Raw genomic sequence first — 16,477 nt, 5'->3', positions numbered from 1 at the left:
ACTGCCCTAAAGACACATTTTATAACAATATAACAAGACATGTTTTTTTATGGACCTCCAAAACTTTCAAACCTAATGAAGTATACTTAGCACTTCATTACTCGGTAGCTAATGTTCCAAAAATAATGGATAATTCACATTAATCATATGCCATTAAAAACCTATTAAATCACCAAATGTACGTTAACCTCTGGAAAAGCTATTTGAATGAGGTTAGGCAAAATTCACACTAGTTTGTATTTATCAAGTTATTCTTAGGTGTAGAGTTCAAGAGAGCTTTCAAGGTCATTGCTTTATCTCTTCTTGAACAGCCGATTAGACTGTTATCAGGCCATTAACTAGGCGTTATCAGTCATAAGCCCCATAGATGTGGGTCAGTAGGGCCCTGCTGCACCCGATAGTAGGTTTTATCATCTATTCACATGGTAGATCACCGAAAGAACGTATAAAAGAAGACAACAGCGACCTCTATCGACCGTAGTAATCATATCACAAGCGTTTTTACAATGTGTTAGAAAGTATTAGTAGGCCCCTACTGACCCACATCTATGGTGCTTATGGCCTGATAACAGTCAAATCGGGTGCAGCTTTGAAATGTTAAGATCAGAATGTAGTCCAATGACACATTTACAACTACTTTTTTTTATTAAAAGTTGAGGACTGCAGTTTTAGCATGTCTGTTCAAGCACAATGACGACTTATTTTAAAAATCAAACACCTTGGAACTATCTTGTTGTCTGGCAAATTAGTAATCGATAAATCTAGGTCCCGTATTACACAGGGAGTGATAGGATAAATAACTTTTAAAAAAAATGTGTCCATAAATAAATATCAAAATTAGACAGAAAACATTTATTTTATATCTGAAAATATTAATATAAATATGTGGGCTTAAATTGTATGCATATCGATGTGCTTATCCAGCTTCAACACATTCTCACACTTTGCGTAAATTATGACTTAAGTTAAAAACCCTAGCTTCCCCAAATCTAATACATTCTTCTTTCTTTCTTCTTCTCTCTTTAGGATACAAAAAACAACAGCACCCATGACTTGTCACGCAGCCCTCAGAGCCTCAGCGACACCGGCTACTCCTCTGACGGCATCTCCAGCTCCCACAGTGAAATCACGGGTCTAATCCAAGAAGAGGAGATGAAGCTGAGTGAGAGGGGGATCAGTGGACGGGGCTCCCCACCAAGCCCTTCTGAAATCACCAAGCTAGAAAGCTCCATGAGGCCTTTGCTGGAGAAGAGCCTTTCTGAAGAGAAGGTGGACAGAAGGGGGAGGAAGCACAGAGATAGAGACTTGGATGACAGAGGGAAGCAGCGCCCACGCTCCCTGTCAATCCCGCCAGATTCATACGACTCTGACGAGGAACTAGAAGATATACTAGAGGAGGAAGAAGATGCAGGAGACTGGGAGGGTAAACGGAAGGAAGGGAAGGAGGAGAAGAAGGAGAAGAAAAAGAAGGAAAAAGAGGAAAAAGAGCCCACAGAGATGACCGATGAGGAGTTCATGAGGAGACAAATACTGGAGATGAGCGCTGATGAAGAAAATGAGGAGGAAGAGGAAGAGGAAGAGGAAGATGAGGAAGATGAAGGATATGGCTACCAGAAACCCAAGAAAAGCCACCATAAACATACCATCTCTGAGTCGCAGAAAGAGAAAAGACGTCTTCAGCACCACTCCAGTAGTTTTGAGGAGGAAACTAAGAGCTCTACCGATGTTTACAAAGGCTCAGTGGAGGAGGGTGAGGAAGATGTGATGGCATCACAGGGAGGCTTGAGGCGCTTCAAAACCATTGAACTCAATAACACCAGTAGCTACAGCCGAGACATGGAGCTTGGCAATGAAAATGACTTGAGCCTTGATCGGGAACCAGAGCTAGAGATGGAGAGCCTGACGGGATCTCCAGAGGAGCGTTCTCGGGGTGAATACTCCTCCACTCTGCCGGCCACTTCATCCTCATATGGCTCAGGCCAGTCTCCTACTTCCATCTCCTCAATGGAGGAGGACAGTGACAGCAGCCCCAGCAGGAGGCAAAGGCTGGAAGAGGCCAAGCAGCAGAGGAAAGCACGCCACCGCTCCCATGGCCCTCTCCTTCCCACCATTGAAGACTCCTCAGAAGAGGACGAGCTGCGAGAGGAAGAAGAGCTTCTGAGAGAGCAGGAGAAGATGAGGGAGGTGGAACAACAGAGAATAAGGAGCACAGCACGAAAGACCAAGAGGGATAAGGAGGAGCTGAGGGCTCAGAGGCGCAGAGAGAGGTCCAAGACGCCACCGAGCAATCTCTCACCCATTGAAGATGCTTCTCCAACAGAAGAGCTGAGACAAGCTGCTGAAATGGAAGAACTCCATCGTTCTTCTGCTTCTGAATATTCCCCTCAGAGTCTGGACTCGGAGGCTGAGGGATACGAGCCCAAACTTTACAAGTCAGGCAGCGAATACAACCTGCCTACCTTTATGTCTCTCTACTCCCCAGTAGAGAAATCATCAACGACAACGACCACCACGGCACCGTCTTCAACTTCCAAACCGCTAAAGAGCGCCGAGGAGGTTTATGAGGAGATGATGAGGAAGGCAGAGATGCTTCAGAAACAACAGCAGCAACAGCAGCAGCACGGAAGACATGGGCAGTACTACGAGGAGGACGTCAATGGCCAAGGTTATGATGAAGATTATGAATATGAACAGGATGCAGGATATGACAACGAGGCAGCAGAGACAGAAACAGACATCTACGAGGAGATCCGCCAAACGTCTCAGAACATCACCAAGATGCAGCAGGCCACTGATGAGCAAGTAGAGATTGAGATTGAGAGCACCTACGCAGACAAACAGCTTCTAGACACAGGCTCAGCTTTTGCTAAGCTACTGGAGCAAAGCAATGCTCTACTAACTCCAGGGACCAGCCCGACCCAGATCTCAGCTCCTGTCTCCTTTGCTGAGACTGGAGGACGGATTCCTGATGTCCGAGTAACACAGCACTTCTCTGCAAAGGATGGACACAAAGAAAAGATCAAAAGCCAAGCTGGAAAGAATGGAATAACTCCAGCAGTGGCTGCCACCACTATTGCAGCTTATGGTGTTTATGCCAGAGATGCAGTAACTATCTCTACGACTAGTACAAGCCACACTATGACGTCTACTCAGTCTGGAATATATGGCCGGCCCACTACAGGTCCTGCCACATCTTCTGCTACAGTCTCAAGTGTGTGCAGCAAGATTGCAGAGATTACCCAGGCTTACAGTCAAAGAGAAGTGATCACCAGAAGGGTAGGGGACACCAGGGATGTCCAGGTGCGAGACAGCTCGACATCTTCCACTGAGAGAATAATTGAGCCACGTTCTCCCAAGTATACTACTTATTACAGGAGCACCAGTCCTCCTCTTTCTCCATCACCACCACCACAGAGTCCCACCCGTTCACCTTCCAGAAGGAATACAGCTGAGTTCTCTACACAGACTTTCAGTTCAGCGTTACGAATGTCCGAGTCAGCTGGTCCTGGGCCTACATCTCCAGTGTCGGCTCAGGGAACCCAAACATCACAACATCGATCAGCTTCCCCGCGGCTCTATCGTCAGCAGTCTTCCCAGGATGCCCCATACTCCCCACCTCCAAGCCCAGCTAGGCCAATGACAGTGAACACCGCTACTTCTCCCCTGTCTTCGCCTACTCGATTTAGCCGCCAATCAACATTTGAGAATTACTCCCCATGTGGCAGCCCTCCAGACACGCCACCTTACCAACAGTCTCCTATGCGTAGCTTCTACCAAACACAAAGAGTGGAGAAAGTAAATGTGGGAACAAGTATGGTCACCACAGCCAGCGGTTACACCAGAGGGTCCATGTCAATGGACAACATCTCCCTCTGTCGAATATCTACAGTCCCAGGCACTTCTAGGGTAGAGCAGGGCCATATGATCCAAGGTGGAAGTGTTGTGGACCTCAGAACAATCACCAAACCGGCTCCTATTATCATGACTGACCAGGGAATGGATCTCACCTCCTTGGCCACGGAAAGCAGGAAATACCATGGTGGATCAGAGGGTAGCAGACATTCAACGATTGTACAGCCACTGATTATGAACCTGAACACCCAGGAGATCATCACACCAACCACCGTGAGTGTCACTGTGGCTGCTTCCATGTTCATGACCCAACCCAAACAGCCAACAGTCTATGGCGACCCCCATCAAAACCAAGTGGATCTGGGTCAGGGCATGGGTTCGGCTGTTTGTCTTTCCCAGAACAAACCGATCTCACCTCCAACTGACCCAACAATACCAAAAATTGATGCCAAACTGGAAGACCTCAGTGTCCAACAGAGAGAGTTACAAATACAGCAAGAGAAGCTACAGAAGCAACAACAGCTCCTTGAACACCAGTTGCAGCAGCATCATCATCTGCAACATCAGCAGCAACAGGCATCCGCTTTGGCCAGGTACGGCATGACTGGCCAGATCTCACCTTTACTGAAAAAAGACTTGCTAGTCAGTCAGACTAGCGCTGCCTCAGCTGTGGTCAGCGCTGTAACACCAGTCATTAACCCCGAGCTGTATGGGACTGGTCCCGTTGAGCTGAAAGGGAAGCCCAGTCCTCCTGGTTTGATGTCAGGAGGTAATCTACCACATAGCATGGTCGTACAGATGGACGCAGGGCCAGAGCAGGTCAGGGCGGTGACTCAGCTAGTGAAGGTAGAAGAAGGACAGGATGCTATGGATCTGACAGGAGGCCAAATTAAACCCGACAACCAACCAGCTTGCTGTGATGTTGTTTACCGACTTCCATTTGGTGGAAGCTGTGTTGGCGGTGAGAAAGAGGGCATAAGGCCTCCATCTGCCCCACCTCTCACTTATGAGTCCGACCAAGAAAGACAACCTGGAGGGTACAATGAGTATCCAATGGATATTGAACGTAAGGCCTACACTTTACCTTTCCCTGGTAGGCTCCAGCCTTCGATGTCTGATACGAACCTAGCTGATGCTGGGCTACAGTACCATTCTAAACTAGAGCCCCAACTCCAAGCCTCAGGAGACCTTGCCATGGATCTAACTGCTATGAAACAGGCTTATGGAGGGTTTATGGGGATGCAGTATGGCTCCTATACAGATTTACGGCACGGAGGAGACATCACAGCCCAAGCGCTGCCTATAAGGAGATATAATTCCTTGTCTAACATCAGTTCAGACTATGGCTACTCTGCTCGTGACATTGCTAACTTCCAAGAAGCTAACTTGGCTCAGTACAGTGCTACAACCGCCAGGGAGATCAGCCGAATGTGTGCAGCACTCAATTCCATAGATCGATATGGAAGCAACCCAGACTTGATGCAGTTTGGTAGTTTGGGGAGAGGAACTGGGCCTGGGGCCGCCAGAATTGCGGCAGGTCTCGGCATGAGACAAAACCTCCTCTTTGGACTAGATGGGAAGCCAATCTCCCACAGTCAAGCGCTAACCAACCTTATCAATGCCAGGCAGGCCAGTCTCAGAGCCATGTACCCTGCTGCTATTAGGTCCTCTGATGGGATGATCTACTCCACCATTCAGACCCCCATCGCTTCTACACTTCCCATCACAACCCAACCTGCCTCTGTTCTTCGCCCAATACTGAGGGGGGTCTACAGGCCATACCCCTCTGCCAACATGACACCTGTGCCCCTATCCAGTCTTAGCAGACTACCAATGAGCCCCAGAATGCCCTTAACTGGGCAAGCTCAAGTCCGTTACCCAGCACCAGGTCTTCTCCAAACAACGTCAACTACTGCCCCTACTGCTGGTGCTGCAACAACTTCAGCACCAGTAGGTGCCCCAGTGTCTGTTTACTTGACAACTACTAGTTCTACATTCCAGGATGAACCGGTTTACCTCGGTAAAGGTGTATCCTCCTCAGCAGAGGTCCCAGTACAAGGAACAGTTGTCATACCAATGGAGCAACAGCAGCAGCCAATAAACCTGTCCCAGGCCCACCTGAACAGTCAACAACAACAACAGCAACAAGTGGCAACTGCTCAGCAGCAGCAACAGCCTCCAGCAGCCCACGCCTACCCACCCTCAGCTCCTTCACACACTCACGGCTACACCCAACCTCTAGTCGGCCCCTCCGGCCCCACTAGTGGCTTACCCATCCCAGGGGGTCTCCCTCCCTTCCCTCCACCGGGTGCCATACACAAGGAGGGTGAAACCGAGGCAGAGAGGCTGCATCGGCAGCAGGAGCAGCTACTGCAGATGGAGAGGGAGCGCGTGGAGCTGGAGAAACTCCGGCAACTGCGCCTGCAGGAGGAGCTGGAACGAGAAAGGATAGAGCTGAAGCTGCACAGGGAGAAGGAGCAGATGCTGGTGCAGAGAGAGTTGCATGAGCTGCAGAACATCAAGGAACAGGTAGAGGGAGAAACAAGAGGAGTGGAGAGTTTGATAGTTGGTGTCTTGTGGTTGTTGGTTTTGCTCTGGATATTGGTTTGTGTTTTTGTGGTGGTGTTATTTGTGGTGTATCTTATTGCGTTATCCTTTTCCTTATTATTTTAATTGTTTTGTTCTTTCAATGTCACATCTTTGATGTGCAACCAGTAAATTGACTTGCAAGATACAGTGCATCCCTGAAATAATTGAAAAAAAAATTCTATATACAGGATACAGTTTATGCATGCATTTCAATGCATGTGTCCTATCAATTCCCCAAAAAAGTACATGTAACAAACTGTGACAGTTTTAATGAAAGTTTCTTGCCAGTGAGAACATTAAATATCTCTTCAGAGGATGGTGTTAAAATTCTGTCATTGTTAGAGAAAATGTCATTTAATGTAATGTTGAATGTTTGCATCCAGTCCGGCTTACAAAAATATAGTTTTATAGTCTGCATGCTATGTAGTTCACTTTACTGGACGTGTCCTGTATATGAAGTGTGCATGAACATGCCTGGAGTATGTATGTGTGTGATAGAAACTGATGATGCTCAGATTTTGGTTTCATGTGCCATTTGTTGGTCTGATTTATATGCAAAAGAAAAATGGGTCCTGTTATGTTGTATTCATCTGATAATTAATAGCAAGTACACATTTGAATATACTTCTTTTCTCAGCTCCTAATATCCTTGTGCAGATGTTTAAGAGTTAACAGAGGGGCTAACGTGACAATTTTCTTCTTTTTCGATAGAACAAGCAGTTGAAAATCTTTCAAGTTAACTCAGTAAAACAGGTGTGGAAGCCTTCCTTAATGAGAATGAACTAGAGATGGAATGTTTAATATGCATCTCATGACCTACAATATACGCAAAAACCCCTAACTTGCACTAGCTTGCCATTTATCGCAAAAAAGAAAATGCATTACATATTTTCTTATGAACATTATATGACTGGCAACAGCAACACGCTGCACTTCATTTATGTTACGCTTCCATTCTTGGTTTTGCAATATGTAGAGGTTTGACTAACTTGGAACCATTTCTAAAACTAATCCATCAGCACAAGAATAACTCCATGTCACATTCAGTGTCAGGAGTCTTTGATCATTTTTTTATTCAACCAGATGTGCCAAAACTCAACAACTCTTCTGTCTTTACTGTCTCTCTCTCTGTCTTTTTTCCATCATTTATTTTTCTTGTTTGATCATCTCTTCTCCTCAACCCGTCCACTCTCACCTCACGCTTTTGCTACGCTTCTCCATACTTTTCTTGTCTTGTCCTCTCTCTCTCCCTCTTTCTGTGTTTTTGCCGATGTTTGCTTCTTTCTTTTCCCCTTTCCACCGACATTTGTTTTTAGGTTCTACAGCAGCAGCAACATGAACGCGAGAAACAACTTGTTCTCCAGAGGGAGCAGTTGGCCCAGCAGAAGTCCCAGCTAGACCAGATCCAGTCTTTACAGCATCAGCTCCAGCAGCAGCTTGTAGAGCAGAAGAGACAGAAAACAGCTGCAGCTCAGAGCGTACAGGTGAGGGGAGTGAGGAGCACTGGCAGGTGGCTTATAAGTGATGTGACTTACTTATAGGATGGAGTTGAGGATTGATGTTGAAGGCTTCAGCTCTAGGGCAGCAGTGGCAGAACATTTTAGGAAGTGCAGAAGCAACATGTTTCAAGAAGCTCTCACTATACACTATACAATACATTTTTGGCCTGCCTGACCCCTGGCATGGACTTACCCAATCTCTGAACCCATCAGCTATCGGTCTGACAACGGATAAGCAGCTGAAGGCAAGGGGCTATATTTCTGGGGTATATTCCTTTTCCGTGCGCTGCTCATTGTTTACAGTTCGATTAGCAACTTGAGATGCAAGACTGGAGTTGAGAGACGATGTGTACAACCGGATTGTTTCACAAGTAGCCAGTTAACAAGCTAATTCTAAACCAATAAAAAGCTAAATCACTGCCAGATGATAGATGTTAAATGTACCTCCATGTCTTTCTTGTCTTCCAAACACTGAAAGCGCTTTACGCAACATGCCAGCATTCACTCATTCACACACACATTCATGAACTAATGGTAAAAGCTACCAGGCAGGCTGCCCATCAGGATCTAATCTAAATACTCATTCACACACCGATGGCACAGTCTTCAGGAGCAATTCAGGGTTCAGTATCTTGCCCGAGGACACTTTGACATGCAGACTGGAGGAGCCGGGGATTGAATTGCCAATCTTCCGATTAGGGACGATAGGGCAGATCCAAATGCTTCGAAGCTTCGACCATTGCCATGGTAATCGACCTCCAAATCAGTATTCGAATGCTTGCTTTGTTTTTTTATACAAGTATGTAATGATAAAGTATAAATCCCCAAATAACCCTTGAAATAAGGAATAATTCCGCAATATTATTCCTATTCAACATTAATTATTATTAGTTATTCTCCGACGGATATCGCTGTTTGTTGTGTGTAGAGGTGCGTGTGTGTGTAGGCACTCTAACAGGGGAGATGGAGACAAACAAACAGACAGACAGAAGAACATGTCAGCCTGCTGCGCCGCGCTGCGAAACTTTGAATACCTTCGAATATTACTCACCGAAGCTTCGAAGCCCAAAAAATGGTATTCAGGACAGCCCTAGTGGACGATCCGCTCTGCCTCTGAGCCACAGCCACCCAGTCGATGGGTTCCCAGATTACATTTGAGCCAATGCGTTCCCCCTCTTTTCCTATCCACACTGACTGCATTCTACCAAAGCCTGCTTGAACGTGATTGGTTGATACTACTCGGACTACAAAACGGAAACCAGAACACTTCCGTTACCAAAATCTTGTCCCGTTGCCGACAGATTCTACATATGAATGCAGAATCTGTTAATAGAGATTAGGACTTACCTAACTGAAACTTCCCTTTTTTCGACAGTATATTTTCTAAAGCATAATTCATCTCAAAAGGTTCATTAAGCCACCAACACATATTCTGATAACTTGTGAATTAACTGGGCTGGCAAAGTATAAATTCACGTCTGTGAAATCATTATCATCATCGCTGTGCATGACGCATGAAATGTGCAAAATAATTAACTGTGCTTTCTAGAAATGATCACTGTAACTGTGAACTGAATTTACCTCTCAAGCTACAGCTCATAATGTTTGCATGTATGCCTGCACTCTGGACCTCTGTGATTGTAACATGAGGTGCAATATGCAAAGCCTTTTCAGTCTCAATTGAATCAATGATGGTTGACAACTAACAACCTTAAAATAATCCTTTATATCTTCAGCTGGATGTGAACGGACAGCCGCTGCCCCCTTACATCGACTCTCAGATGGGCTCCCGTTCTCTCCCCAACTCCTCGTCAGAGATGTGTCTGAGGAGCCAGCAGGAGCACATGGAGACCAGGAGCAACATGAGGAAACACAGCTCCATGACCCGGCTGAGCAGGGACAGTATGGACGGAGACGGCGTGGTGTTTTACGGCTCCCCCCGCAGGATCGTGGACAGCTGCGTGCAGACAGACGATGAAGACGGAGAGGAGAGGTAGAGATACATACTGTAAATGGGTGTGTTTAGTGGGTGTAGATGTAGAAGACAGTGTGTGTGTGTGTGTGTGTGTGTGTGTGTGTTTGTGTGTTTGTGTGTGTATTAGGCAAGGATTATCTTGATAGTTGTATTTAATTGACATCTTTCTGTAATTAAAAAACAAGACACAAGCTGAGATGTAGATGCAGGTTTTATGAATAATTCATAAACAATGTCAGACAGAATAAAAATGTCCCTTTTCTGAGAGTTTCAAAGGCGAAACATTTTGTGCGAAACAAAACGGTGATACGACATCCATTAATGGTCAACCAGGTCTCAGTCACAACTCGTCAAATACCAACGATTGGGTAGCGCCCTTCGGCCTCAGATACTAATGCACGGAGGCACCCTTTAGCGAAGGGAGGGGTGGTAGATGGGTCAAACAAACACAAGACTTTCAACCAGAAGACCGCTGTTTGTGTTCCGTATGAAACTAAAAGTTGACCTATTTTGTCATGTTAGTCGTGAGTCACGTGACACGTGAGTCGTTAGTCAGCAAAGGTAACATCAACAACGACCGCTTCCTAACCCTAACTAAGTGGTTGTGTTGCCTAAACCTAAATGCCTGTAAAATCAGAAGTTTATTATGAAAGGACACCATGCATGTAACAAGCATACATGTTGTCATGTATTTTTCTATGTTTATAATACAGCCTGCATATTACATTTTAATATTCTTTTACATATGGGGTAGTATAGAGCGTCATTTCCTTATTGTTTTCTTCTTCTCTTCATCACCAGGTACATGATGCGTCATCGCACCAGAAGGCGTGGTCGCAGCGTTGACTGCTCTGTCCAGACAGATGACGACGAGGACAAGGCTGAGACGGAGCAGCCTGTCCGTCGAAGACGTTCCCGTTTCTCCCGGCACGCTGAGTCCAACGCCTCTGGCAGTGGCAATGCCGCTACATCTACCACATCCACTGACACCAAGACTGACAACTCCAAGATGGTATCCTCCAGTATCGCCATCCAGACCATCAGGGAAATGTCTTGCCAGACGGAAGTGGAGCACCTAGGAAGAGTCTCCCCAGCAATCCATGTGACAGTACCAGACCCGAATAAAGTAGAGATTGTGCACTACATCTCCGGACCTGAGCGGACCAACAAAGGACAGTCTCTAGCATGCCAGACTGACCCAGAAGCCCAGTCTCAGGGTGTTGTAGCTCCCCAGCTCAGTGTACCAACCACGGTCAGTCCATATTCTTCCTCTACCAGTGCTGGAACGCAACAATCCGGTTCTGTCGACCTCCTGACCCAGCAGCGCCAGCAGCAGCACATCGCAGCAAACGCAGCCAAGTTTGAGCGCCGCCGCCCCGACCCGCTCGACATCAACTACCAGCCTCACAACCACCTCCACAACGAGTCCATCTCCAGCATCATCCGGCAGCAGCAGACAATCCCCAAATCCCAACAAGTCCTCTACTCCCCTGTCTCCCCCGTGTCCCCTCACCGCCTGCTGGAGACCTCTCTGTCCACTGAGAGGCTGAACAAAGCCCATGTCACACCTCAGCAGAAGTCCTACACGGCCGAGTCCCCCCAGAGACACCCCTCTGTGCCCCGACCCATCAAGAGCACCCAGAGGTCCATGTCAGACCCCAAGCCCCTCAGCCCCACCCAAGACGAGCACACCAAGGCCAGGCTGTCCCTTTACCAACAGCAAGTACTCCAGAGCCAGGTAAAGTGATCAAACCATGCTGACACACGCATTTTTGCATTCAGGGCCCAGTCTAGATAAGATAGCTAAACAGTGGAGATGTTATGTTATCAGCTAGATCGAGCAAAAGTCTTTTGTTGTATAAAAAATAGCGGACTTTCGCACCAGGAGACCGGCGTTTGTGTCCCATGTGAAAACAGAAATGTTGATTTATTTGTCACGTAAGTTACGTACTTAAGTAACGCCACTTCTGGTGTTATTTTAAGCCAAACCAGGATCTTTTCCTAAACCTGACTAAGTAGTTTTGTTGCCTTAACCTAAGGAAGTTGTTTCGTGTGAAAACAGAAGTTTATTTTGAAAAGACTGTATGCATGTAACTAGAGGAAATTGACACGTGTTGCTGGACATTTGTAGGAAAACGAATGAAAACGGAGAAAAAACTTTTTCACATCACTAAAAATCATGTCAAAAAGAAAGTGCTCAGGTTAATAGTAAAAAAAATAATCACAACTGTCATCATCACAACTATACAACTACCACTGATATTGAATATTTTAGTGGTGTGGCTTGAAGTTTTGATGAAATTGATGCATCTCCCCAAACTACCAAACCAATTGGATGTTTTGCTTTTTTTCCAAATCTTCATGCTAATGCTAATAATGCTGCCTAATTCCACAGCCCAAGAGAGGTCAGATGTTCGGGGCTTCCTGCAGTAAAAAACATACCTTGATAAACCAATATGGACACATCATCAACAGAATAACAAACTGTTTATTAGATAACATTATAAAACCCTGGGCAGGGCCTCAGCACGAGCTCACACAATTATTATCTTTGCTCTAGTCAATAGTTTGACTCACTTTTATGTCGTTCAGTGGAGTCAAATCTTGCCAAAGGCATCAATACTGAATGGCCTCCATGTAACTTTGATGGAAATCTTCCCTTTCATTCCACTTCGCCCCCGTTTTTTATTTTGTGAGTGCTATGAATGTTTTATGTGAATGCTATGATGACTAATTCCCTTTGTTGTGGATTTTTCAGATGTTACTATTGTTTTGTTTGCTACATTCTTTAGGGCATACAGACTTTATTGAGTCTACCACTTCCCCAATTTGAAACAAGTGACACCTAGTCTTATGAAACAATAGCTGTCATACAAAGTGGAATCCACTGTTGAGCTTTCTTGACGTATTTTGGGCATTTATTATAGAAATGTCTGGTGAAGGAAGGTGTTCAATAGCTTGCCCACAAACAAACTCAAAATGATACTAAACTCAGTAGATATTGAATGTTTCTTCCCGTTTTTTTTTCTTCCTGATGATAGTACAGTCTGATGTTCTCTCTGGTATTCACTTGCATATTTAATTTATTTTTTTAACTGTGATTTGGGCCTCTACAAAGTACTTACCTTGGATTACGGCACAAAAGTGACAAAACTGTCATAACTCTGTGCATTAATAACTAGTTCAATGCCATCATGCTTACAAACCAGGAGCAATAAATCTTAGAAATGAAACCTGTATGCTTTACCCTTATTACAGGGTACATGGCAGGTGGCAAACTGCTGACACAATAAACATATTTTGGAGTGATAGGCTTCATTTCTTCAGACCGATTAATAAAGATCAGATTGATAGCTAGAGAATGAATACATAATAATCCTGATTTATAGAGCACATTTCAAAACTGAAGTCACAGAGTGTCTCACACAAGGCAGCAAATCAAAATCAACTAGTTATAGAATCAAATATAAAATCGAGTCAATGGGGAACTTTTCGGTAAAAAAAAAAAAAAAAGCCAGTTATATAAAAAGTCTGCCTGAGTAATGAAAGAAGAAATAATGAACTAAAATTAGGATCAGCTTTCTGATAAAAGTATTTTTTAAGAATAGATTTAAAAGGTGATACTGACTCAGCCAGTCTTACTTCCTCTGGGAGGTCGTTCCAGACAGAGCTGCAAAAAGCAAAGACTTAAAGGGATGGTTTGGGTGTTTTGAAGTGGAGTTGTATGAGGTACTTATCCATAGTCAGTGTATTACCTAGATGACAGTCGGCACAATCCCAGTTTGGAGAAACAGACAAGAGTTACCGCACAAGAGCAAAGTCATCTGCTGCTGTGGACGGAGCCGGCAACAAAACATATTTTAGCGACCTAAAAGAAAGACCCACCTAGAAAATAGCAGTATCAGTGTATGTACAGTGTACGCTATATTTAGAATATTTTCACCGGTTTACCTTGCCGTCAGACAGCCCTTTCTGACGGGGAACTGGAGCCATTGTATTCATCTATGCTCTCACAAAACCACCAGACTCCATTGAAAAATCCTGTAATTTCACCTGGCAGAACACGGGGGATGTAGGTCTACTGCTGCCTCGATCAGTTAGTTTGTTTGTGTTATTACCGTGTGTTACAGCGTGACTTTGGTGAATCCAAACTAGTCACAACATAACACAAACTAACTAACCGAACGAGGCAGCAGTAAAACAGCAAATTCCGTATTCTGCAAGTTAAAATTACTGTATTTTTCAATGGAGTCTGGTTGCTTTGGCGTGAGCATAGATAACGGCGGCAGTTCCTTGTCGTTAACATAGACTGTATAGCTGTCTCATGACAAGGCACATGGAAATATTCTAAATATAGCGTACACTTAACTAATATTGATTTTTTTTTTAGGTGGGTCTTTCTTTTATGTCGCTAAAATACGTTTTGCTGCTGGCCCCGTCCACAGCAGTACATTGCTTTGCTTCTGTGTGGTAACTCTTGTCTGCTTCTCCAAACTGGGGGGCGTACCGACCGTCATCTACTGTAGGTAATTCACTAACTATGGATAAACACTTTATACAACCGCACTTCAAAACACCCAAACTATCCCTTTAATATTGAGTGATGGAGAGGTAAAACACCATCTCTGTATTATACCTTAGTAGTTTATGTCCAAAGATACTTGATGTGTTGAGTTACCAAATCGTATGCACGCCTCCAGTGTTGATGTAACATGGATTGAATTTGAGTCAAAATGCCTCCTCCAATTAAGAGAAATTGTGTAATCCACTTCCACATCATTGGCTGTTGTGTTGTCAAGTCACTCCCAAGTGTCTGCAGCAAGATAGGCTAAACAGAGCAGACTGCTGCCTGTGAAATGACTAAAAAGGATTTTTTAATTTGCTTTCTTAAGAAAAGTCCAGCGTCCCTCATTAATATTGAGCCATAGCAGTTATTATGTGAATGCTGTGATGAACAGCCCCTTTGTTTTGTAGAGATGTTTCACACTGCACATTATTTTCTCTGCTAATCTTCTGAGGTGTTGGGAGCATGTTTTCACTGCCCACACGCTAAATTAATTATATGATTGATTAGTCCCCACGGGGATGTTTTTTTTACCACTCCCACACAGATTGACATGATAAACAACACACACACGATGTGATCTATTTACAAATTCAAAATGCAGCTAACATGTTTAATAGGGAAGGGAAGATACAGTATTTAAAAAAAACAAAGATGAAGCAACGTTCATTCTAACGTTCGTGTCATTCATGATATTGATTAGCCGTAGGAAAACATTGACTCATCTGAACAAGATACAGCTGCTTGGCTGGTCTGAGCTATATTCAGTATTTTATTAGATCCATATTGTGCAGTCAAAATATCCAGCTAAAATGATATCAGATAGAATTCTTGTCTTTTGTTCTTTGTGTTTGTCTCGGGGTTTTACAGTGGAACACTTGGTGCAGTCGGCTTGATCTTAAGATTTGAAGTTTAAGTTTGAAGCATGAGGCTATCAGAAGCAATCCATAAGTCATTTGCAAAGACAAGACAACTAATTTGTCATATGGAAAATGTGCAAAACAACCTCTGTTGCTGCGTTATCGTTTGCCTAAGTCATAAGCCAAAGAACAGCATAAATTCAACAAGGTGTTAGAAACATCCCTTACAGCCTGGTCTCCTAAAAATTACGTTCCCATACAACGAAACTGCGTTGTGAATTACGTTTCAAGGGAAATGTATTTTGTCATCATAGATTATGTTTGTTTTTGATGTAATACAAATCCATTTGTAATGATAGTCAGTGGAACTGTATGTAGGGAGGAGGTTGTGGTGTTGGATAGGTCAACAAATACCTGACTTTTGGCCAGGTGGCCGGTGTTCGTGTCCCCTGTGAAACTAAAAGTCAATGTTCACTTATTTTAATCATGATGTTTGTTTTACTGAACCTAATCAAGTAGTTTGTTTTGTTTCAAATTACAACGCTAAACACGTATTTAAAACTGTTTAAAAGTGCGACCGTAATCCGGGAGAAAATAGGTTTTCTTGAAACATAATTGAGAATGCAGTTTAGTTGTATGGGAACATAATTTTGTAGGAGACAGGGTCGTCCCTTATGAATTTAGGTCCATACTGACTCAATAGGATTTACTATAAAAATATAGTCAGTATTACATAATACGGGGCAGATAGTTGTGTTTGACATGTTAACAATGTTGAATCACCAGCAAAAAGCTGTTTGCATTAGATGTAGTTGATTGATTATTGCACCAACAATTGGCACTAATTTTAATATTTTTGTATGTCCTCTAATACAAACTCCACTCTTGTTTCCTGTTGTCCTCGTCTCTGTGTCTATATGTGTCTCCTTCGTCTCCCTGTCGTTGCGTCCTCTCCTTGTTTCCTCTGTTCCTTGACCTTTTTCTCTTTTTTGAGTTTTCCTCCCTCCTCTTCCTCCTGGTCTATTCATCTGTTGTTCACCACGTCTGTCCTCCCGCCTCCTTCAACTGTCTCCTCCCACTGTGATCTCCTTCTACCATCTCTCCTCTCAACTCTACCACTTTCTCCTTTCACCTTACC

General features: G+C 44.2%; 1 protein-coding gene across 4 annotated transcripts in view; it reads left to right on the top strand.

Annotated features, from left to right (window-relative positions):
* The window catches only part of bsna (bassoon presynaptic cytomatrix protein a), a 184,465-nt gene that overhangs the window by 140,803 nt on the left and 27,185 nt on the right, over positions 1-16,477 (top strand). For 3 of the 4 annotated variants that reach the window (XM_037771814.1, XM_037771810.1, XM_037771815.1), the window contains 5 exons: positions 1,027-6,381; positions 7,153-7,194; positions 7,758-7,925; positions 9,677-9,933; positions 10,717-11,653. In XM_037771814.1, the coding sequence (XP_037627742.1) occupies positions 1,027-6,381; positions 7,153-7,194; positions 7,758-7,925; positions 9,677-9,933; positions 10,717-11,653 (6,759 nt within the window). The remainder of the gene's footprint in view (positions 1-1,026; positions 6,382-7,152; positions 7,195-7,757; positions 7,926-9,676; positions 9,934-10,716; positions 11,654-16,477) is intronic. The other variant, XM_037771811.1, reaches the window with a different exon arrangement.

Source organism: Sebastes umbrosus, chromosome 6, assembly GCF_015220745.1.
Source record: "Sebastes umbrosus isolate fSebUmb1 chromosome 6, fSebUmb1.pri, whole genome shotgun sequence".
Taxonomy (NCBI): domain Eukaryota; kingdom Metazoa; phylum Chordata; class Actinopteri; order Perciformes; family Sebastidae; genus Sebastes; species Sebastes umbrosus.
Note: the sequence above shows the minus strand (reverse complement) of the source record. Positions and strands in the feature narration are given on the sequence as shown.